This window comes from Lynx rufus, unplaced genomic scaffold (assembly GCF_022079265.1).
Source record: "Lynx rufus isolate CCGP_SWC_20201006 ecotype Redwood Valley unplaced genomic scaffold, mLynRuf1.p SCAF_4, whole genome shotgun sequence".
Lineage (NCBI taxonomy): Eukaryota > Metazoa > Chordata > Mammalia > Carnivora > Felidae > Lynx > Lynx rufus.
The window spans coordinates 154713993-154739558 of NW_025814856.1; the positions used below are offsets into that span (position 1 = coordinate 154713993).

At 38.4% G+C, this 25566-nt stretch overlaps 1 protein-coding gene across 1 annotated transcript in view; it reads left to right on the plus strand.

Moving 5' to 3' along the window:
- IFT56 (intraflagellar transport 56) overlaps window positions 1–24956 on the plus strand; it is a 47599-nt gene extending 22643 nt beyond the window's left edge. The window contains exons 7-17 of the mRNA XM_047097428.1: window positions 617–691; window positions 5486–5588; window positions 6819–6874; window positions 8189–8242; window positions 9139–9202; window positions 10914–11002; window positions 11217–11300; window positions 13467–13536; window positions 15198–15304; window positions 19904–20037; window positions 22667–24956. Coding sequence (XP_046953384.1) covers window positions 617–691; window positions 5486–5588; window positions 6819–6874; window positions 8189–8242; window positions 9139–9202; window positions 10914–11002; window positions 11217–11300; window positions 13467–13536; window positions 15198–15304; window positions 19904–20037; window positions 22667–22778 — 948 coding nt within the window. The 3' untranslated portion in view covers window positions 22779–24956. The remainder of the gene's footprint in view (window positions 1–616; window positions 692–5485; window positions 5589–6818; window positions 6875–8188; window positions 8243–9138; window positions 9203–10913; window positions 11003–11216; window positions 11301–13466; window positions 13537–15197; window positions 15305–19903; window positions 20038–22666) is intronic.
- The last annotated feature ends 610 nt before the right edge of the window (window positions 24957–25566 follow it).

Below are 25566 nucleotides of genomic sequence, written 5' to 3' on the forward strand. Positions count from 1 at the left end.
AAGGTTAGCTACCTACTGACGGAAGTAGAAAAAGGAGAGGAAGATTACTCAAAATTATAGATTGGCAAGTCAGGAACAACAGAAAGCTGAGGAAGGGCTAAGGGAATCGAGGGTGTTAGTGAGGATGCTAGAAATGGTTGACCATTTGTTCTATGGGGAGCTAAAAGGGTGAGAGAATACAGAAGAGATCTGATAGGTCTAATAAATAATAGGAGAAGGTATTTTAATTATGGTATGTAAGTAAAGGCCAATTCAGCAGGAAGGAGGTACTATGAGAGTTCAGGGTATAGGTGGAATGATCACATTGAAGAATCAACCTCAGTTGTGAAAAACTTAGCTCCTTTATCACCTTTGGCTCTGCCAAGTAGAAGTCTTCAGACTTGGGTTGACCAGTTTCAAACTTGCTGCTTATTGGAAGGTTCAAGTCATGTAATGTTTATAAGCCTTGATGTTCTCATCTGTAAAATGAGGATAATAATCACACTGACTCTCAGACTCCTGAGAAACAAATGAAATAGTGTGTTAAATTCCTTGTAAACTATAAAACGTTGTAAAAATATGTGGTGTAAGGACTGTATACTTGCGTTTTCCTAAGCCTTTCCTTTTTCAATTTCAGGCAGAACTCAAAAGCTTGATGGACAACGCTTCTTCTTCCTTTGAATTTGCTAAAGAACTCATCAGGCACAATCTGGTGAATAGCACTATCATCGTGACTGAATTGAGTCTTAATCCTATTTTGGTATATCAAAGCAGTTAGAAGGATACGTGAAGGGAGATATTGCAACAAATACTTCTCTACTCCAAGTGAACTCCTCCTTGCTATGGGAGAGAGAACATAAGTTTTAGATATGAGGTCCTCTCCTCAAGGAAACCCTTACTGGGAGGGCAGTAAGACATATATAACATTTAGAAAGAAGTGCAAGGGAGTATAAGTCCAAGGGTTCATTTTGTTGGCCAAGACCAAGGAACATCTATCCTTGTGGATTACAATGAATGGAAGGATTTTCTGGCGAAAGTCAAACTCGAGTCCATCTTTGTTTTTTTTGTTTGTTTGTTTGTTTTTGTTTTTAATTTTTTAATGTTTTTAAATTTATTTTTGAGACAGAGAGAGACAGAGCATGAGCAGGGGAGGGACACAGAGAGGGGGAGACACAGACTCTGAAGCAGGCTCCAGGCTCTGAGCTGTCAGTACAGAGCCCGACGCAGGGCTCAAACTCACGGAGTGTGAGATCATGACCTGAGCTGAAGTCGGACGCTTAACCGACTGAGCCACCTAGGCACCCAAAATTTAATTTATTTTTTAAATTTACATCCAAGTTAGTTAGCATATAGTGCAACAATGATTTCAGGAATAGATTCCTTAGTGCCCCTTACCCATTTAGCCCATCCCCCCACAATCCCTCCAGTAACCCTCTGTTTGTTCTCCATATTTAGGAGTCTCTTATGTTTTGTCCTCCTCCCTGTTTTTATATTATTTTGAAAGCATCTGTATTTAAGGAGCTTTTCTTAAAAGCTTCCCAGATGGATATAATGTACAGCCAGAGTAAGGAAGCACCATATGTATATATGACTGGAAGGAGTATGTCAGCTAGTAAATAGGGATTTGTTTCTGAGAGTGGGATTAAAGAGAGAAATGAGAATACAGAAATTTTCCTTTTGTAATATATAAGTTTTCCCCCTTTGAACATATAATACTTTTATAATTTAAAACAAAGTCTAAAATTACTACACAATATAAATGGTTGTTATGAGCATTGGCTTTTGCGGTCAGACTTGAGGTCAAAATCAGCCTATTCCATGTACTAGCTTTGGACCTTTGGGTGAGTCACTTAGCATTGTTGAGACTCAGTGTTCTCAGGTGTTCCACAGGGGAAATTACAGTGCCTACCGTATTTTCTTGTGAGGACCAAATGAGGTAACGTGTGTAAGATGCTTTGCACAGTATCTAGCACTTAGTGCTAGTAAATCATGTTTTTGTGATCATGCTATGGCCATCAGTCCAAACTACAGAAGCATCATTGGGCAGAAGAGTCCATTGAATTTGGTTAAAGGAGTTAATTTGTGACTTGTGAGAGTAAGTTTACTAGTGTGCTGAAAGCAGGAGGTTCAGGAGTAAGAGGATAATAAAGTTTAAGCAGTAAAGCCACACACTTTGGAAGTGTGGTACCGAAAGAAAGGAAAAACATAGGGCACTATCCAGAGGGAGGAAGATTTTTCAAGAGAGCAAAAACACTTGTGTATGTTTAAAGTTGAGAAGTAGGACCAGGAGCAATGAAGATAGAATAATTAATAGAGAAACAAGATCCAGGTTGACTAAAACATCCCAAACTGGATTGGGAGAACAAATGTTAAAATGCCCCATACTACCCGGAGCAACCTATACATTTAATGCAATCCCTTTCAGAATACCAACAGCATTTGTCACAGAACCAGAGCAAACAATCCTAAAATTTGTATGGAACCGTAAGAGATCCTGAATGGCGAAAGTAATCTTGAAAAAGAGGAACAAAACTGGAGATATCACAATCCCAGATTTCAAGATATACTGCAAAGATGTAGTAATCAAAATAGTATGGTATTGGCATAAAAATAGACACAGATCAATGGAACAGAATAGAAGGGCCAGAAATAAACCCACAATTATATGATCAATGAGTCTTCAACAAAAGAGGCAGGAATATGAAATGGGAAAAAGACAGTCTTTTCAACGAATGGTGTTGGGCAAATCAGACAGCTACATGCAAAAGAATGAAACTGGACCATTTTCTTACACCAAAAGTAAACCCAAATGGATTAAGAACCTAAGTATGACACCTGAAACCATAAACATCCTAAAGGAGAGCACAGGCAGTATACTATTTCTCACATTGGCCATAGTAGCATTTTGCTAGATATGTCTTCTGTGGTAAGGGCAACAAAAGCAAAAAAAAAAACCAGTTAGGACTAACATCAAAATTAAAAGTTCTGCCCAGTCAAGGAAACAATCAACAAAACACAAAAACAACCTGCAGAGTGGGAAAAGATATTTGCAAATGACATCTGATAAGGGGTCAGTATCCAAAATGTATAAAAAACTTATACAGGGGCGCCTGGGTGGCGCAGTCGGTTAAACGTACGACTTCAGCCAGGTCACGATCTCGCGGTCCGTGAGTTCGAGCCCCGCGTCAGGCTCTGGGCTGATGGCTCGGAGCCTGGAGCCTGTTTCCGATTCTGTGTCTCCCTCTCTCTCTGCCCCTCCCCCGTTCATGCTCTGTCTCTCTCTGTCCCAAAAATAAATAAAAAGCGTTGAAAAAAAAAATTAAAAAAAAAAAAAAAAAAAAAAACTTATACAACTTGGGGCGCTTGGGTGGCTCATTCGGTTAAGCATCTGCCTCTTGATCTCGGCTCAGGTCATGATATCACAGTTAGTGAGTTTGAGCCCCACATGGGGCTCTGTTCGACAGCACATAGCCTGCTTGGAATTCTTTCTCTGTCTCTTTCTGCACCTACTCCACTCGTGCTCTTTCTCTCTCTCTCAAAAACAAAACAAAACAAAACCAAAAAAAAAACCCACTTATACAACTCAACACCAATCCGATAAATAAAAAATGGGCAGAAGACATGAACAGACATTTCTCCAAAGAAGACATCCAAATTGCCAACAGACATGAGAAGATGCTTAACATCATTCATCATCAGGAAAATGCAAATCAAAACTACAATGAGATATCACCTCACACCTGCTAGAATGGCTAAAATAAAAACACAGGAAGTAACAAATGTTGGTGAGAATGTGGAGAAAAAGGAACCCGTGTGCACTGTTAATGGGAATGAAATTGGTGCACTGTGGAAAAGAGTATGGGGGTTCCTCAAAAAATTAAAATAGATTTACCATGTGATCCAGAATTCCACTGGATTCCGCTGGGTGTTTACTCAAAGAACATGAAAAACATGAAAATATTCAAAATTATATATGTACCCCTATATTTATTGCAGAATTATTTACAATAGCCAAATTATGGAAGCACCTCAAGTGTCAATCAATAAATGAATGGGTGAATATATATATGTGTGTGTGTGTGTGTGTGTGTGTGTGTGCTTTTGTTGCCCTCACCACAGAAGACATATCTAGAAAAATGCTACTATGGCCAATGTGAGAAACTACTGCCTGTGCTCTCTTTTAGGATGTTTATGGTTTCAGGTGTCATATTTAAGTTCTTAATCCATTTGAGTTTACTTTTGGTGTAAGAAAATGGTCCAGTTTCATTCTTTTGCTCCCCCTACAGCAAATCCACAGACACACAATGGAATATTACTCAGCTATAAAAAGAGTGAAATCTTGCCATTTGGGGTACATGGATAGAGCTAGAGTGTATAAAGTCAAATGAAATAAGTCTGAGAAAGACACCATATGATTTCAGTCATACGTGGAATTTAAGAAATAAAACAAATGAACAAAGAAAAAAAGAGACCAACCAAAAAACAGACTCTTGACTATAGAGAACAAATAGCTGATTACCAGAGGGGAGATGAGTGGGGGATGGTTGAAATAGGTGAAGGGGATTAAGAGTACACTTGTCATGATGAGCACTGAGTAATGTGTAGAATAGTTGAATCACCATATTGTACACCTGATGTTAACTGTAGTAGAATTAATTTTTTTGAAGTCATGAAATCAAGAAACCAGATGAAAGAATTAATCTTGGCAAAAGAAGGGAACATCTCGGATAAGGAAGAATCAAGAAAGAAACCAAATGGATATTTTTGAGGTAGAAAGCAGAGATTGGGTAGCTCATGCCTGATGGCCTCGATCTCTGTGTAGTTATTTATGAAACAGCTGGCTATGTGTCAGATACTGTGCTAAGTTCTGGGTATACCACAGTGCATAAAACTGCTCTCTCGGATAGTATTTTTGTTTTAGCCGTTGTCATTAGCATATGACAATATTCTTATGTGTTTGCTGTTTGAGGCTCTCTCCCCACTTGAGTGTAGCTGTGTTATAGTGACAAGGAAGTGACTTGTTTTTGCTGCAATGCCAGTGCTTACTACAATCCCAGACAAACAGTAGGCGCTACTATTTATGCAATTCATTAAATGTTACCTACTATGTACCACACATTTACCCCTCTTGATCTCATTCAATCCTTATAATGAAGAAAAAGGCTCAAAAAGGTTATATAAATTCCTTCCTGGAGTTTTTGATATAGAATATTTGTCTAGAAAAAAGTTTTATTATTGACTATTGGGTACTTTAAGAGTTTTCTGTAGTTCTTATGAAAAGGAAACATATGCAATAGGCATATGCCTTTATTCTGTTGCTTACACTTATTATAATTTAGATAATGGCTTTTTTCAAAAAGGTCAAAGTCATGTGTATATTGAGAGCTTCAAAAATATATTCATCTTTTCAAAGAATAACTGAGTTATAAGTGGCAGCTCCTTACACATTTCCCCAGTAAGTGCATTCATGCTTATTGCCGTAATAATGGACTTTTTCTGTCGTTAGGTTGTTTTCCGAGGAGGAGAAGGGGCTTTGCAGGTTTTGCCTCCCCTGGTTGATGTCATTCCTGAAGCTCGGTTAAACTTAGTGATTTACTACCTTCGTCAAGGTAAGAAAAATTTGTCTTGGTCTTGCTTACAACGAGATATGGTAGAACATTTAACCTCTGATTGAGCTAGTTGCTTAACTTTTAAAATCCAAAATGCTTCCAAAAATGTATTTGCAGCAGGTTCATAGGATAGAACAAATTTATTGGTGCTTATTTGTCGTGCCTTTTCTCTTGCCTCCAACCTTCTCCCTCATTCTGTTTTTCTTTCTTCCTTTTGTTTTTCTGTCTTTTGTTCTCTACCCATCTATTTCAGTTTTTCCATCGTTTTTCCTTCCTCTTCCTTACAGTTATTTTTCTAGTGTTCCCCTGTGTATAGTGTACATCCACATTTTCTTGAGTCTTTAACTATTTTTTATTTAGTCTAGTTGTCTGCCTTTCTGTTTCTTTCTACCTGCAGCTTCTTATGAGAAATATTATGATTCAAAGAGAATGTGACATTGACTGCCCTTAAGTAAGGTTAAAATTGTAGACACATGCCTAAAGCAGTCTTTTACCTAACAGTGATGAGTGCAGGATAGGAGCTACCATGCATTGGTGGTGGCGCTGTGTCAAGGACCTCGGACTAACAGTGTGGGCCTTTTTAGGTGCATGGTAGAAACCAACCAGACAACATATTCCTCATCGAGGAAAATGTAAGTGTTTATTAAAATAAGAACATGAACGTGTAAACAGTTCTATCTGATATATAAACTCAATGAAGTAGGCTTTTGGACAGGAATTAAATATCGTATGTGTTTTATAAATTAATTTTTATTATAAAAAATTTCAAACTAAGCAAAAGTAAATAGTATAAATGCCCAAAATGAACAGCCAAGTATTCATTCCAGCTTCAACAGTCTTCAAGATATTGCCATTATTTTTTCATCCATACTCCCCCTACAGCAAATCCCAGACTTCATGTCATTTCACTCCTACATACTTAATATATATTCTCTTTTAAAAAATCGGTTGTTTTTCTTGTATAATTACAATGCCATTGGTATATAATAGTCCATATTTTAGCTTGAACCCTTTTTTAGGTGCTTCATGGCTTATGGGTCTCCTAAGATATTTTGGTTATCCTTAAGATAATTACTCCACATTGAACTTGATGGAGAGTTAGAAGACAGATAAAACAACTCATACTTCCCATGAACGTTTGAGTACTGAAGGACCGTATGTTTTTGGGACTATTTCAGAAGAGTTTGCTGGAATATAGACTAGTATAGCTACTTATTTCTTGTATTTCAGATGATGTTCAAGAAGCTTATAACTTAATTAAGGATCTGGAACCTACTACTCCTCAGGTAATTGAAAATGTGTTACCATTTTACTAACCAACTTCTGTTGAAAGCAGAATTTCAGAAAGGTAGCAAGAAGGCATATTAGAGAAGATTCCTGCTTGTAGAATCTCAGGGAAGACCATATATATTGATCTAGGAATGTCCTGTGAGACTTTTGATATGAGAATGAATATTCTGGATTTTTTTATGTTTTTAAACTCCCTTATATGTGGTCATTTCCTCAAAAGGGTTGAGGTGTGAAAAAACCTAAATCTAGGATTACAATGGAACTAACAGCAAGGAATAGAAAGAAACTTATCTCACTAGTATAATTGTTTGTAATTTGTCTTTCCCCTACTAGATTGTTAGCTCTTTGCAGTCAGGGACCATTGTCTATTTGGATTTCCAACACTATGTACACAAGTATGTTGTAGACATTGTACTTACTGAATGAAAGACTGAAAATGTTTCTAGACCCTATGAAATCCAAGCAGGTATAGTTCTCAAGTGTATTAAAAGCTTCAGCATTGGGATGCCTGGGTGGCTTAGCTGGTTGAGCTTCCAACTCTTTATTTCAACTCAGGTTGTGATCCCAAGGTCATCGTATTGAGTCCCACATTGGGCTCCATGCTGAGTGTGGAGCCTGCTTAGGATTCTCTCTCTCTCTTTGCCCCTCCACCCCACTCATGCTCGCTCTCTCTCTCTCTCTCTCTCAAATAAAAAAATAAAAGCTTTGGCATCTTTTGTGTTCTTTTTATGAGCCCTCTTAAATAAAAATAGTACCTACATAAAAAATTGATAAAGCTGCTAAAAAAGGTGTCTATTAAAGAAAAGAGCCATGTCTGAAAGGGATGAAGGTGAGGTCTCAGGGCTCCAAAAGAGAGAATACCTTACAAATGGAAATTACAGGATACTTTTTTGTTTTTTGAGGAAAAAGATTATTATGAAAACAAAGTTATTTTATTATTGGAAAGAAAATAATGTGTATGTTGTTGTTATGAACAATGGCAGGGGCTAATAAGGTGATAAAAATTATTACATAAATATTTTATTGTTAATTTTTTCCATTGAGTTCAAATAAAACTTAAAGTTTCTACTGAGTTTTTCTGCTTAAGATTGAGAATTTACAAATATGGTGAATTCTATTATATGGACACTTTCCTGAAAACCAAATGAAAGTCTTCTAATTCTTTCATTCAAACCAAGGATGGAAAAGAGAAAAGTGACTCTGAGTAACTTTTGATAATATATTGAGAGTATTAAGTTGAAATTAATTTGGAAGACATCTCATAGCTACACATTCTCTTAACAGTAATTAGTGTTATTCCATGTTGCCAGGAGTATATCCTCAAAGGAGTGGTCAATGCAGCTCTTGGCCAGGAAATGGGTTCGGTAAGTATGAAATCACTGGTAATGTACAGCCTGCAGTTACACTGTTGTGGAAAAGATCAAAGTGAACGTTCAAGTTCAGCCAGCAATAAGCTTACGATTAGGCTCATTTGCAGTTCCTTTCGTTCCTCCATATCCCCCAACCTAGATTCCATTGTAAAAAGAATTCTATGTTATTTAAAGACCAAAAAAAGAAATCTTTCACCCTAAGAATTGTTGCTTCATCTTTTAAAAGCCCCATTTTTAAGCAGTGTGTTTATACCTAAAAACAACTGCAAATCATCGCACATCTTCATTCTTACTTTCAGTGAGTTGCATTAACCTTGCACACCTCTGAGCTGTAATCTTGGCATTTGTAAAATGGGGATAATTGTTTCTTTGGCAAAGACTTTTTATAAGCACTGCCCAAAATTAAGTACTTATTCATATGAATATGGCACATTACATTCTTTCTGGAACAAAATAGATATAAATAAATCTTTTTATCTCTGGCTCCCTCTACAATAGTCACTGAATCAATGAATGAGTGTATTTAATACTCCTTGTTATAACTATGGCTCCTACCACAAGGTCTGATATATGATAAAGGAGCAATAAATATCTGTTCATTGTGTGAATGAATGACTAAATGAATGAGTTCATTTAATGAAGGTACTTTTAGGATACAATTTGGGAATTAGATTTTTTTCTCTTTTTTATCTGACCCTGGGTTGGTTTCAATTCAGTTTCAGGTTATGATTCTCTAGTTGCTTATGCTAATAAGAATTAGTTTGTTTGGGAGAGGATTTAAAAGAAGGGTATATATTAAATCCTGGCAAATATTTTAAAAGCATAACATATAATACAAATGAAATATTTTCAGCTTATATCAGCTCTCTCAGCTCTGCTTTGTTTTTCAGAGGGACCATATGAAAATCGCCCAGCAGTTCTTCCAGCTGGTGGGAGGGTCAGCGAGTGAGTGTGGTATGTCTGAAATCTGTACTCATTCACATGATTTGTAATTGTTGGAGTTGGTTCATATATTGACTGGTGAAGTTTGAGTCTCTGTCCGGAGATACGTCTGTCAGGCTTGAAAGAAAAGTATAAAGTAGGAAGTCCTGTGGGAGAGACACAGGAGGAAGTATTGGGTTAGCTCTTCTCAACATCTCAACTAAAGTGGGATGAGAGAATATATAAATAGAGGAGAATAAATGTAATCTTTAGTTCATAAGAGTTCTTAAAATTCGATTCTGTTTCTTTTTAACGTTTATTTTTCATTTATTTTGACTCAGAGAGGGAGAGTGTGAGCAGGGGAGGGGCAGAGAGAGAGGGAGAGAGAATCCCAAGCAGGCTCCATGCTGTTAGCACAGAGCCTGATGCAGGGTTCAAATCCACAAACAGATCATTACCCGAGCTGAAGTCAAGAGTTGGACACTTAACCAACGAGCCACGCAGGCACCCTGATTCTGGTTTTGATTTGAAATGTTAACTTCTCTTCATTTTTCAAGGGCTTTCTAAGTATTCAACTTTTATCATGTCATAGGTATTTTTTCTGGCGGGTCATTTGCCTTTCAATTTTGCCTGTGGTATTTTTTCACATATAAAAATATTTAAATCTTATTCAATTAAGTTTACCTTTTTATGATGATATTATACATGGGTATGTAGGTTAGAAAATGCTTCCGTACCCCCACAGTTAGATAATATTCACTTATATTTCCCACTAGTAGTTTTGTTGCTTTATTTTCTTAATTTAAGTATTGATTTCATTGGTCAAGATTGAGTGTAAGATTTGAGGAAAGGGCTATCAAAAGGGCTGTGAGTTGGCCAGTGGGAGCTGGTACGGCTGTTTGCACCAGTTGTCTAAGGCCAGCATCTTTTCTGGTGGACAGTGTTCGTAGTGAACTAGTTGTTAAATATTTTTATCACCCCTGAATATTCATTTTCTTTCAAATGTTTCACCATGACCATTTATTGAATAATATTTCCTTTCCTCATTTCATTCATTTATATAAGAAACTTTATTGAGGTGCTGGGGATGTAGCAGGAAATAAAACCAACAAGTCCTCCATCCTTGTGGAGCATACAGTCCAGTGGGACAGACAATACACACAATAAATAAGTAGATCACATGGTGTATCTGACCATGATAAGTGCTGTGGGGGGAAAATTAAACAGAGCAAGAATGAATAGGAGTCCCAGTGTCAAGGGTGGGGGTCATACTAATTCTCTACTATCTCAAACAGGAATCTGATATCAGACAGAAAGTTGTTCAGGATCAGGACCAGCTGGTTCCACGGCAAATTATTTCTCCATTTGATCTGGAAGTGCTAGGTTGTCTTATAGACAAGTGGTGGTGAAGACTGAGCCACATTAGTTGAGTGTGCACGTGTTGGAACGGGTGAGAGACTCAAAGACCTGGGAAAACATACGAGGAATACCGTAGCCTGCAGGGCGTGTGTTCATTCTGGAGTCTGTGAGTTAGGCCCAAGAGAAATCATTGGTCACCCTCAAGTACTATGTGACCTCCATTATGCTGGGGTTTTGTCCACTGAACAGAATCTACAATCTCAGAGTCTAGAAAGAGGTCTTGGAATACATTCCTATCTCTGAATTATAAAGTGACTCAAATCTCAGCTAAAGAGAACTTGCAGTTTCGTGAATATACCTGGTTCCTTTTCCCATTCCATTTCAGATACAATACCCGGGAGGCAGTGCATGGCTTCCTGTTTCTTTCTGCTTAAGCAATTTGATGATGTCTTGATTTACCTCAACTCATTTAAGGTCAGTATAGAATTTTCTAGATGAGTTTGTATACAAAATACTATATATAATGTGTCAGAGATAAGATACTCATAGAGATGGCCCTTTTACAATGGTGATGTTGGTGGTGTCAGCCCATGCCTTAAAATGATCTTTGAGTTTATCTGGTATAACTGATGTTTTTATATTTTGTATGTTAATACTCAATGTGACCTATTCTTGGGATGTTTTCCAGAGTTACTTCTACAATGATGACATCTTTAACTTTAATTATGCCCAAGCCAAAGCTGCAACAGGCAATACCAGCGAGGGTGAAGAGGTGGGTATCTGCTTTTGATGCATTTGAATGATTTCTATTTATAAACACTGTCTGCTTTAACTTTTTGAGGAACCTCCATACTGTTTTCCAGAGTGAAACAAAATGGATAAACATAGGGGAAATAAAAAAAAAAAAAGAGAAGCAAACCATAAAACAGACTCTTAACTATGGACCACAAACTGAGGGTTGCTGGAGGGGAGGTAGGCAGGGATGGGCTAAATGCCTGATGGGTATTAAGGAGGGCACGTGGTAAGCACTGGGTGTTGGATGGAAGTGATGAATCACTAAATTCTACACCCAAAATCACTATTACACAATATGTTAGGTATCTGGAATTTAAGTAAAAACTTGAAAATAAATGATAAAAATAAAAACATTGTTATCTTTTTGTCACTGAAACAATGTTCAAGGGCAAAGGATTATGAAAAGTTCTTTTGTTCTTAGGTTATATTAAAAAGTAAAATGTGAATAGACATAGATTTTGTAACTATGTACTGTTTCCCTTTTCTTGATAGCATTTATGAAAGCATAACATACAGTGAGAAAATTGTACAAATCAAATCAAAGTATACAGCTTGATGAATTTTTAAAGTGAACATATCCAGATAATCAGTACTCAGATCACGAAACAGTATTACCCTAACCCCACAGAAATCCCTTCATCTACTTGTTTGAGTCCGTCTCTTTCCCTGGAGGCTAACCACTATTTTGACTTCTAACCCTGTAGATTAATTTGTCTGAATCATTCAAAGCAATTCAGTTGAATTATTCAATTCAGTTTTGTTATTATTTAGCAAATTGTTCCACTTATTATTATTCAAATTCGAATTCTTTCCTAACTTCCATTATGATGTCTTCTTTGTGAAATTTTTTTTTAATGTCTTTACTTATTTTTGAGAGAGAGAGAGAGAGAGAGAGACAGAGCATGAGTAGGGGAGGGGCAGAGAGAGAGGGAGACACAGGATCCGAAGCAGGCTCCAGGCTCTGAGCTGTCAACACAGAGCCCACTGCGGGGCTCAAACTCACAAACCATGAGATCATGCCCTGAGCCGAAGTCAGACGCTCAACCGACTGAGCCACCCAGGCGCCCCTTCTTTGTGAAATTTTATTTAAAATGTGTTTCATTGGGAATGCAAGCTGGTGCAGCCACTCTGGAAAACAGTATGGAGGTTCCTCAAAAAATTAAAAATATAACTACCCTACGACCCAGCAATTGCACTACTAGGTATTTATCCAAGGGATACAGGTGTGCTGTTTTGAAGGGACACATGCACCCGCATGTTTATAGCAGCACTATCCACCATAGCCAAAGTATGGAAAGAGCCCAAATGTCCATCGATGGATGAATGGATAAAGAAGATGTGGTATACAATGGAGTATTACTCGACAATCAAAAAGAATGAAATCTTGCCATTTGCAACTACGTGGATGGAACTGGAGGGTATTATGCTAAGTGAAATTAGTCAGACAAAGACAAAAATCATATGACTTCACTCATATGAGCACTTTAAGAGACAAAACAGATGAACATAAGGGAAGGGAAACAAAAATAATATAAAAACAGGGAGGGGGACAAAACAGAAGAGACTCATAAATATGGAGAACAAACTGAGGGTTACCGGAGGGGTTGTAGGAGGGGGGATGGGCTAAATGGGTAAAGGGCATTAAGGAATCTACTCCTGAAATCATTGTTGCACTATATCCTAACTAATTTGGATGTAAATTTTTAAAAAATGAAAAAAAAATGTGTTTCATGATTTTCAAATACGTGTATTATCTTTCCCAAGCTTTTTATTTTGATTTCTAACTTAATTGTATTGTGGCTATCCAATGTGGTCTGTAAGACACCAGCCCTTCACAATTTGTTGAGACTTGTTTTACTACCCAGTAATACGGTCAGGTGTTCTTAAACAAATGTGTATTATGCAGTTGTTAATTATTCTGTTCAAATCTTATATATCCTTACCAGCCTTTTGCCAGCTTGTGAGATCAATAACTGAGAGAAGTATGTCAACATCACCCTGTTTTGTCCTTTACTTAGCAGTCTGGATAGCATTTGATCATCTGTAAGGCTACAACTAAGTGTTAACCTAAGGCAAGCCCATATAGGTACTTTTATTGTGAAAATATCTTCATGTTTATTCCTTTTCTTTCCTCTTCTTACAGGTTTTCCTTTTAATCCAAAGTGAGAAGATGAAAAATGACTACATTTACCTCAGTTGGTTAGCTCGGTGCTGTGAGTCATCTTTTAAATGTTACAGAGGAATCCTCTTTTTCTTGTCTGTTGCATAATCTTCTGGATAGAAATTATAGTGAACATTTATTTATTTATTTATTTATTTATTTATTTTTAAGTTTCTTTTTTTTTTTCATTTTATTTATTTATTTTGAGAGAGAGAGAAAAAAAGAGCACAAGCAGGGGAGGGACAAAGAGAGAGGGGAGACTGAGAATCCCAGGCAGGCTCCAGGCTGTCAGTGCAGAGGCTGATGCAGGACTTGATCGTGAGATCATGACCATGAGATCATGACCTGAGCCAAAATCAAGAGTTGGACGCTCAACTGACTGAGCCACCCAGGTGCCCCTTGTTTTATTTTTTTTATTTTAAAGAGAGAGAGCCGGGGAGAGGGGCAAATGGAGAGAGAGAGAGAGAGAGAGAGAGAGAGAATCCCAAGCTGGCTTCATGCCCAGCATAGAGCCTGACATGGAGCTCGATCCCACAACCCCAGGATCATGACCTGAGCTGAAATCAAGAGTCGGATGCTCAACCGACTCAGCCACCCAGGCACCCCTACAGTGAACATTTCTAATTTTGTTTTGTAGAATGAGTAAATACTGAAATTAAGCATCATTAATGCTACTCAGTTAGGGTGGCCATGTACACGTATTACGTACATTTACCCTGTAGTTGGTTCTACCATACAACATTGACCTCGCATGAATAGTCCTGAAAGGTGTCAAGTTCTTCCTTCAGCCCTGTTCAAGTTTCCAGAATCTCAGTTTACAGTATTCTGTGTTAAATAGGCTAATTTTACCTTTTCATTATGATGAAGGCCTGAAAAGTGGTAATGTGTCAGAAACATATTTTTTTAATCTGTTTTTAAAGTTTATTTATTTTGAGAGAGTGTACACGTGCATGAGCTGGGGAGGGGCAGAGAGAAAGGGAGAAAGAATCTAAAACGGGCTCCGTGCCTACAGCATGGGCTCAATCCCACAAACCATAATTTTTTAAAATACTCTGTAGCCTACAACCTTTGTCTGTCTGTCATCCCCTATTCATTATTTTTCCTTGCTCCTTTTTTTTCACTCAGATTTAAAATGTTCACAGAGTTTTTGAAGTCACAGAAAGATTTCAGCAATCACATGTTCTCAGTGAGGCTGAAACTGTATGAGAAGGATTTAATGAATGATATGTGACTTTTAAGCAGATGAGCAAAGTGGGAACTACTGGAAATCAACCCAATCTAAAAAGACATAATTCTGTGAATCCTAACTTAAATATCTTACGTATGGTAGACTTCTGATGGAGAACCAGCTTAATGATGACCTTGCAAGCTTTCTACATAAGGGCTGTTTACCATTCCTTTGTCTGTTTGGAACATAGAAACAAATCCAAAGAATAGCAAGATGCAGAATTGTATTTCCTGCACATTTAAAAGGCAAAACTCTGGGGTGCCTGGGTGGCTCAGCCAGTTGAGTGTCCAACTCTTGATTTGGGCTCAGGTCATGATCTCAGGGTCATGGGATCAGCCCCATGTCAGGATCTGTGTTGAGCATGGAGTCTGCTTAGGATTTTTTTTCTCTCTTTCTCTCTCTCCCCTGCTTGCATGCTCTTTCTCTCTCTCTTTCTCTCTCTAACAAATAAATAAATGCCCCAACTTTTTTTTTTTTTTTTGTAGATATAATGAATAAGAAACCAAGACTAGCCTGGGAACTGTATCTCAAGATGGAAACTTCTGGCGAGTCCTTTAGCCTCTTACAGCTCATTGCTAATGACTGTTACAAGGTGAGTCCAAGTGACACCTAAAGGGAAAACTGAAGGTCAGTCACACAGTGCTACACTGGCCAAATATTAGGGAAGGGTGTCCTAGAGATTAAATGGCCATGTCAGAAATGTCATCCCTGGGGCTCCTGGCTGGCTCAGTCAGAGGAGCATGCAACTCTTGATCTCAGGGTTGTGAGTTCAATAGTAGAGACAAAGGAACCAGAAAAGAGAATAAGAAGCAATCAGATTTCATAAAAGACTAGCTATGTGTGTGTGTGTCGGGAGGGAGGCCTTGTGGGTGGGTGGGTGGGGAACTGAAAAGGCAGGGAGAAGGAGGGAGGACTTTGGGGCCCTGTCCTATAGATTAGAAGTTTTTTAACAAATTAACCTCACATTCTGGAAGTTCCTATTGGGGAATATTTAGGTAACACTAGACTAGTGTTAAATTAATAACAGCTCATTTCAAAGTGAATCATTACAAAAATAAAGTGAGTCACTACCAATGAAAAAGGTTGTAAAACATAGGAAACTTGAAAATGTTTAACATGACTTAGTAGATGGCAATGACATTAAGCGAGTTAGGGGAACCAGAGGGAAAGAAAACATTCAGACGGGAATTTAGTTCAGTTGTAGATGTATTAAATCTGAAGTGTGTTTGGGGCTCCAGCTAGAGATATTACCTGTGGGAAATTATTATGGTGAGCCTGGAGCTCAGGTGTTCCTGTAAAAGGTCGGGATTACAGATACAGTTGTAGAAGTTAACAGTAGTTGGCGGTGGTGGTGGTGGTGGCAGCAGCAGCAGTAGCAGGAGAGTGTGGGCGACAGTGAGGTTAACCAGCCAATGGGGTGAGGAACCACACGGACACCAGTGTTTAAGGCATAGAAATAGAAGAATCAGTGTAAGAGACAGAGGATGCTGATGGATATAAAGGAAAGAAAAGAACCAGGAAGTGGGGGGGAGGGCTTTTCATTCCTCTTTTTCTTGTTTCAGTTTTATCAAAAGCCTAGGGAGGAGCATGACAAATCTGCAACCTGTTGGAACTGCATGACACTTGAGAAAACAATAGTGGGTAGAGAAGAGAATGAGATTAGAAAGCCGACACAGTGAGCGTAGACCACAAAGAAATGGATGCTGAGGATAAGGGGGGAAACATGACGCTAACTTAAAAGGAAAACCATGGTTAAGGACGTGGGGCGGGGAGTATTTTTGCAGGTGGAGAGAGAGGTTGTTTTTGTTTGTTTGTTTGTTTTTTATTTCTTATTTTTTAACGTTTATTTATTTTTGAGACAGAGAGAGACAGAGCATGAACGGGGGAGGGGCAGAGAGAGAGGGAGACACAGAATCAGAAGCAGGCTCCAGGCTCTGAGCCATCAGCCAAGAGCCTGACACAGGGCACGAACCCACTGGAAGGGTTCAGAGGATTCAAAGTTACACTCATGGCTAAGATTTACTACAATATAGAAAAAGCAAGAAAAAGATACGTATAGGAGGAGACTGGAGAGGTTAAGCCCAGGCTTTTTTGTCCTCCCTCTGTGCTAATTGCACAATCATGTCTTTCTCCAGCTGCAAACTACAGAGACATGTATGAGATGTCCTTGTCCAGGAAAAATAGAAAGGGCAAATAGGGGAAAAAATGGCAGAATTAAGTCTTCTAACATGTCAATCACATTAAATGTAAACGGTCTAAATATACCAATTAAAAGAGAGATGTTGACAGAATGGATAAGAAACCATGATCCAACTATGTACTTTTTACAAGAAACTCATTTCAAATATAGTGATATAGGTAGGTTGAAAGTAAAAGGACAGAAAAAATATATACCGTGAATTAAGCAATTTGTTTAACAAACACATGCTTACCATATGACTCAGCAATCACACTCCTGGGCATTTATCTCAGAAATGAAACCTGTATCCATACAAATACCTATTCCCAATGTCAATAGCAGCTTGATTTGTAATAACCAAAAACTGGAAATAATCCAAATGTCCTTCAGTAGTGAATGGTTAAACAAACCGGTTTGTCATGGACTACTGCTTATTAATAAACAGGAATGGTGATGGCAGTCCTGACTGCCTTTCTTGATGTTTGACTGCTGACACCTTTTAAGCTTCACCCTTCCTTCTTCCCCTTGTGCCCCACATCTGGACAAAATGATAAGAAATGCTAGATACTCCCTTCTCTGGTGCCACCAGGTGATTCAGACCACATGAGCCCCTGCTGGTGCTCAGGAACCCTCATCCCAGCCCCAACCACAATAAAAATCTCTTAAGAGATTTGCTCTCTTGCTCTCTCTTAAGAGGCCTGCCCTACTCCTCCCAGAGATCTCAATTATTTAAGTAAGAAATCTTTCCATGCTCTCTTGGTGTGTGTATGGCATCATCACTCTCAACATCCAAACCAAACTTTGGGTGGAGGTGCCTCCTGCTTTTTCAAGGTTATGTAATAGGAACCAACTAGTGATATACATAGTAACTTGGATTTTTTTTTTAATTGAAGTATAGTTGACACATAATGTTACATTAGTTTCAGGTGTACAACACAGTGATTCAACAACTCTACATGTTATACTGTGCTCACAAGTGTAGCTACTATCTATCACCATACAATGCTATTATGAACCATTGACTATATTCCCTGTACTGTGCCAAAATAACTTGGATTAATAAGGAATAAGAACGACATTATGCTGAGTGAAAAAAGCCAATCTCAAAAGAGGTCCATACTGCTTGATTTCATATACATAACATGCATGAAATGAAAAGTATAGAGATGTAGAACAAATTAGTGATTGCTGGGAGTTAAGGATGATCAACAGGGAAAAGAGTGTGTATGTCTGTAAAAGGGTAGGACAGATTTGTGATGATGGAATCGTTCTGTATCTTGATAGTTACGTGAATCTACAGATTTGATGAAATGACAGAACTATACACCCACATTGTAGCAATGTCAATTTCCTGGTTTTAGATAATGTGATACTGCACTATATTAAGCTGTAACTGGGGAATTTGGGTGAAAGGTACCTGGGACCAAAAAAAAAAAAAAAAAAAAAAAAAAAAAAAACCCGAAGTTTTAGAGTACCTGGCTGGCTCAATTGCTAGAGCATGTCTCTTTGATCTTGGGAGTGTGAGTTTGATTCCTATGTTGGGTGTAGAGATTACTTAAAAATAAAATCTTTAAGAAAAGAAAAAGGTATATGGGACCTCTTTGTACTATCTCCAAAACATCCTATAAATCTAGAATTGTTTCAAAATAAGTAATTTTTAAAGATGAACCGACTAGAGCTATATCCAGCCATATAGATGCATCTTTACATAGGCAAGACACAGAAGAATATTTATGGTATTCATAAAGATAAAGTCTTGAAAGACAAAAGTTTAATTATATTGTCTAAAGGTATATACATAAGTATAAAAAAAAGTCAAAGAACTGATGACCATAAAAGTTGGCATAGCAGTTGCTTCTGGAGGGAAGGAGAGGGCTGTGGTCCGGCAGTGACACAGAGCTAAATAGCTGTCAATGTCTTGTTTCTTGACCTGAACAGGGATTACTCTTGTGTTCATGTTTTATGCATTAAATTGTACATTAATGTTTCAGGCACCATTCTATATCTGTGTTATTTCACCAAAAATAATTTTTTGAAGAGCACATAGGAAGAAGGACTAACCTTGAAAAGGAATGAGATCACTTCTTTCTGTGAAATGTACAGAAACGAGGGAAGGATGAATGCGAGTACGAGCATAATGTGAGCTGAAGGGAGGAAGGTTGTGTTTTCCCTGAAGGATAGACAAATGCTAAGACTGCAGTAGAGATCTTAAGGAAATTAGCAAAGGTTTAGAATAGCACTTTATGGGAGTGGAGAGGTAACTAAACCACACTGAGCAAGGAGGATTGCCCAGCAAGTTGAAGACTTCAACAAAATGGCAATGCTATATGTTTTTGGCTGCCAGTCAAGAAAACTCACCTAAGCACAGTTTAATAGTATTTGGCATGCTCTACATGGCAGAGGAAATGTGTAGTATATTTGGGAAAGAGTTCTGTCAAAATGAATTAAGTGTTTAGAAGATTTGATGTTTAGAGTAGTAGTCAGTATCCATCTCGGCATTTTAAGAATTTAGGAACAAGGTCAGGAAAAGTCATGTTCTCTTGGGTTGAACATGATCAAATTAACGTAAAATGAATGATAGTAGTCACCTACGGAATGTGTTGAGGAAACCTGACAGCGCGGAGCCTGCTTGGGATTCTCTCTCTCTCCCTCTCTCTCTGCCCCTCCCCCACTTTTGCTATCTCTGTGTCTCTCAAAATAAATAAGTAAGCTTGAAAAAAAGAGTACAGTATAATTAGAAGAAATGACAGATGTGTTGATTACAGCATAACTTGACTATATGTAGGAAAAATGTTACGTTGTTGAAAACTGGTATAAATTGAACCACGTACTCAAATTTTGATTTTCCTTCTTCAGTTTTAGTAAGGAATTGAAATTTATCTAATTTGCTAGCTGAAAATGTCATCACTAACCATTTTTTATATAGTTCTGTTTCACGCTGTCTTTACATTTCGTTTCATTCAGTGCAATCTTTAGATTACAAGTATTATCACAATACTTTCTTTTAATCAGATGGGCCAGTTCTACTATTCAGCCAAAGCTTTTGATGTCTTAGAGAGGCTGGATCCTAACCCTGAATATTGGGAAGGCAAGAGGGGAGCCTGTGTGGGCATTTTCCAGATGATTTTAGCTGGACGAGAACCCAAGTAAGTAATCCAAAAGAGACACTACCTCTATTCTTTTGGTGTTTGTCAGGGAAAAGAATTATTTTCTTGTATTACATCTTCTGAAAACCCAAAACGATAGTGATGTTTTATAATGATGAATAGAAGATTAAGATGTTTTGTATGTCTATCTGATGTTTTCTCTCCAGAAATTTTTTATGTTCCAAATCATTTTTATTGGGGACACTGAGTATACTATAGCTTTCAAATGTAAGAGTAAGATATATATTTGGCTCCAAATGAATTGTCATTTTCATTAAAAAAAGTCTCTTTCTATCTCTTCTACTCTTTTCTTTGCCTATTAGCTTTTTCTTGTGCACTTACTTTGGGCTTCAAAGATTTAGGAATGGAGTGGGTACGGTTGATAATTTTTTTTTTGTCTCCCTATATTTCAGGAAATAACTGAGACAGTAGATTACATAAAATTAAGTAACATACAGCTCCATTTATAACAAAAATTAAAATACTTAAAACTAAATTCAATTTTCTAAAAATAACTTTGTGGAATGTATTTGTTACTGGTGTATAAATAGATGTGGTTATTTTATAAGTAAATAATGTATCAAAAATTACTTCCTTCCTTGTATCTGATTCCATTCCTAAATACTGGTTTAAAGAAATTTATTAGGATGGGGTGCCTGGGTGGCTCCGTCAATTAAGCATGGGACTCTTGATCTCAGCTCAGGTCATGATATCACGGTTCATGAGTTCAAAGCCCATGTGATTGAGATTCTGGCTCTTCCTCTCTCTGCCCCTCCCTCCTTTTCTGTCTCAAAATAAATAAATGAACTTAAAAAGAAAAAAGAATTTGATTAGGTGAAAGAAGATGCCTGAAATAAAAAACAGAAATAGAAAATATGAGTGAAATCTTAGGGAAGAGGATCCATGGGCAGAGTCACCTATACATTTGATAAGGTAACAGGGAAGTTTTAGTATGCATTACATAAAACATGAGTTTTAATTTTAATTAAAATTAAATTACTTGAAACAGAAACACTGGGTATTTGCCAAATCTTGGCCCTGAATTTTCTTCTCTTCCATATTTATTAATATATTAATTTTCTTTAAAAATTTTTGTTAAAGTTTATTTATTTATTTTGAGAGAGAGGAAGAGAGCATGAGGGGGAGGGGCAGAGAGAGAGGGAAAGAGAGGATCCCAAGCTGGCTCTGTGCTGTCAGTGCAGAGCCTGACATGGGGCTCAATCCCATGAACTGCGAGATGATGACCTGAGTCAAAAGCAAGAGTTGGACACTTAACCGACTGAGCCACTAAGGCGACCCTAATATATTAATTTTCTTGAAGAAATCATCCATTACTCTGGCTTTATAAAATTTTACAAATATGGTGGTGACACCCAGTTTAAGGCGATTACCACCTCAAACAAAAGAGAACTTGGGGGCACCTGGGTGGCTCAGTCAGTTAAGCTTCTAGCTTCAGCTCACGTCACGATCTCCTGTCTCATGAGTTTGAGCCCTGCATCGCTGTCAGCTGTCAGCACAGAACCTGTTTCAGATCCTCTGTCTCCCTCTCTCTCTGCCCCTCCCCTGTTCATGCTCTCTCGCTGTCTCTCTCAAAAATAAATAAACATTGGGGCGCCTGGGTGGCTCAGTGGGTTAAGTGGCTTACTTCAGCTCAGGTCATGATCTCTCAGTCTGTGAATTCGAGCCCTGCGTCGGGCTCTGTGCTGACAGCTCAGAGCCTGGAGCCTGCTTCGGATTCTGTGTCTCCCTCTCTCTCTGCTCTTCCCCTGCTTGCGCTCTCTGTCTCTCTCTCAAGAATAAAACATTAACAAAATTAAATAAACAAACATGAAAAATAAAATCTTTGGGATGAGCACTGGTGTCATGTGTAAGAGATGAATCACTGAGTTCTACTCCTGAAGCCAAGACTACACTGTATTTTAACTAACTTGAATTAAAATAAATAAAATAAAGTCTTAAAAAAGAGAGAGAGAGAGGTCTTGGACTCAGAGAAGCAACTTGTTAGTATGGAGCTAGAATTTGAACCTAATTCTTTGAACCCAACCCTCTTTCTACTTGGTCATGCAGAATAGGCATAGAAATAGGAATACTTAGATCATGTTAGGCCAGAAAGATTAATAGCCTGTGTATGGATAGTATAAGTAAACAGGAAAACTTGGGTTGGTGAGAAGGATTTCACAGAATTTCCATTTTAGTATTCTACCATAAAAATAGAAGGCTTGGGGTCGCCTGGGTGGCTCAGTCAGGTAAGCATCTAGCTCTTGATTTTGGCTCAGGTCGTGATCTCATGGTTTGTGGGATCGAGCCCCATGTTGGGCTTCTGTGCTGACAGTGCAGAGCCTTCTTGGGATTCTCTCTCTCCTTTCTCTCTGCCCCTCCCCTGCTCACACACATTCTCTCTCTCTCTCTCTCTCTCTCTCTCATTCTCTCTCCCCCCAAAATGAATAAATAGACATTAAAAAAAAAAATAGAAGGCTTGGAAGTCCATAACTGGTTTGTGAATACACAGTGAAATAGTCTGTTACCAAAAATGCCTTACTGGAAGGAGCGAAGAACAAGTATGAGTTGATTAGATCTGTTAATTTACATGCTTATTGAAACTCTTTGTCCCTTCAAATCTTTCCCCCAGAGAGACCCTTCGAGAAGTGCTCCATTTACTGAGAAGCACAGGGAACACCCAAGTGGAGTACATCATCCGGATCATGAAGAAATGGGCCAAAGAAAACAGAGTGCCTATCTAAAATAGCTCCAGAGTCCTGGGGAACTGGTCACCGCTTTGCTGTAAAATTGGAAACTGAGGAGAATTCCTCAAGTTTAATGTAAGATGCAGGGCTCTATTTTTTGACATTTCCTTCCTTGCTCTTTGAGCCTCAAGATCAGTGACTTGACTCGCTTAGACCTAGCCTCCTGGCTGAACTAAGCACCATAGTCCGTGCTCCGGCCCGTGTGTGATCCGACTAGCAATAAGACTTTGGATTTGTCTGGTGCCTTTCTTCCAAAAATACTCAGAGAACTCTTATGTAATAACTGACTTAAAGGAGAATGGCATAATTTTTTTTTAATGTTAGCACTCCATGGCATTTTCCCATCGCTCCAATAACAAATGCCTTTAATACCCAAGAGCCACCGTCATTCTGTCCTCTTCATTTTAGTCATCTGTACATCATCCCATGTCACTGGGGCATTCCATAAAGAATTTTGTAATGCATTTCTGAGTCTTAGGAGAGCAGAGGTTAGAAATAGCAACATGATTCTAAGAGTGGCCGTAAGATCCTTTATCAAACTGTCCAGTCATTAATAGATAATGGACTTCGGGGATTACTCTTTCAGTAGTTTTGATGATAAATAACATGTTATTTATCATCAAAGAAACAGGAGTATTACAGCTGTTTAAAAGGTGCATACTATGAAAAAAATCTGTATGGTACATTTAAAGGTATTCAGGAAATAGTATGCAAATCTCATTAGTCACTGCTCCATTATATTTTAGGGAACAAAACAGGTTAAGGATCTTTTTCATATGTTTTGCTGAATAGACATCAGTTTTGAATGTAGGGCTACAAAGGCTATATGTATGCAGTGGGGCCATTTATTAATATGATGATAATAAACATGGGTTGTGCAGAGCCCTTTGAGGGACTTCCTAATAGCTGGACTCTGTCCTAAGTCCTATTCCAGCCCCAGGTTTCTGAGCTCTTGCTACGTAAACCTATCACTGAGCACTTTTAGACTCACAACTGATTTTCAGAAAATAGACATACATGTTTTGATATAGCAGATTACCTTTGTTTCCACGCCATGTATTTTGTTTCTGTTAGCTTAAGGTACCCAGCGTTACAGGTGTAGAAAGTGCAGAGCCACCCTCCCCGCATGAGAACTGAAAGAGCGTCCTAACTCCTTGAAGCACTGCAGACAGCTTAGAGAAGTCCCATAGGCACTGCGCCCGTTGTCCCCCGCACCCCCAGCACGGCGGTGGCTGGGGGAGTCCTGGAAAATGGAGCCAGGAACGTGGCAGGAGAAGACCAGCGACTGCAGGTAGCCTTTGCCATCTGGACACTTGTAAGGGGTTCTTTCAGTTCCTGTCTTTGATCTTAGACCCAGATCTAATCAGTGCGGAGCACAAGTCAAACTAAAGTGGCCCGAATACCTGCATTTTAGAAAACAAAATTTTATCGTTTTTCATATGCCAAAGCTTCTGTGTTCTCATGTTTTCGTTCGTCCTTTTTCAGTAGTTGGTTCTCAGCATCTAAGGTGGATCAGATCTGGGCAGAACCCAATATGATTCTTAGAATTACCTTGTGATTCTTACTTAAGCTCACTTGAAATATGAGGAAACATAATAGTGGGAAAAGATGGAACTCCTCAATGGCTTTTGGCAATGGAATTTGTCTTCCGGTTAATTTCCATTATCGTCAGATCTCCTGTACTCGGTAAGCTTTTCCACTGGTGGTGATTTACTTCTAAATGAGCTTTTGTTGAATTTAACGCTCTAGCTTGTCCCTGTCATTTTCCTGTTTTGGGGGGAAAGCTGATACTCCAAAAATAGCAATTCCTGGAATTTTAAACTAGTTTTTTAAAAAAGTTTTTAATCTATAGAATTGAGCCAAAAAAGCATAAAGGCCAGTTTTAGAGAGATATCATCCAATTGTTATTAAGGATCCTTCTGGAATGTCTTGGCGGGGTCTCAAGATTGCAGAGTCCTGTTGCGTGGCTGCTTTTCTTACATGTGATTGATGATACAGGAGAGAAGAAGGTGCAGGCTTAGGAATGTGGTGTCATGTGTACAGTTCAGAGCGTCGATGCACTATTTATAGTCGGTAGCAAATATTACTTGCAAATGGAAAAAGTTTTTAACTATTTTTGTACTTCAAAAGAATGATGATATTCTACTGTAATATATTCAAATTAAAGTTTGTTATTTGGTCTTATTATGGTGGTCTGTTGAGTGTAGCAAATGCAGGTCCTGGGTATGTCCTGTGCCTTCCCTCCTTTCCTGACCCCAGAGCGGAGGGAAAAAACAGTTTGGGGCGTCACAGTTAACTCTTTACGAGAAAGGAAGGTACATATTTTTAAGAATCCCTGTCCACCAAGGCTGTGGCTCGTGCTTAGTCATTTTAGGTTTGGCTCTGCTGAATCACAGCTCATGGCAGAAGTGTTACAGCCAGTGCACAGGACGACACTTCACACTCAGAAAGCTCTCAAGTACTTGTTTACTGAGAATTAAACATATCGTAGCTGGTAGAGCAAAGGACCTGTGAGAACTGACCTCATAGAATTCTGGTTCCCATCTAATTATTGTTTTATTGTGTGCCGAGCATATACTCGGGGCTGGGGATGCAAGGATAAACAGTGTGGAGTCCTGACCCTTACGGAACCCAGGCTAACAGAAGTATGCAGCACCGAACACAATAGCGTGTGATTTTTAGTGTCAGTAGGAGCAAAGTATGAGAGGAAATGAGGCAATGGGAACGCTTGTATCCCTTGCACATGGACACCTCCTGCCTCACTTGGGAGAAGCAGTGGGGATGG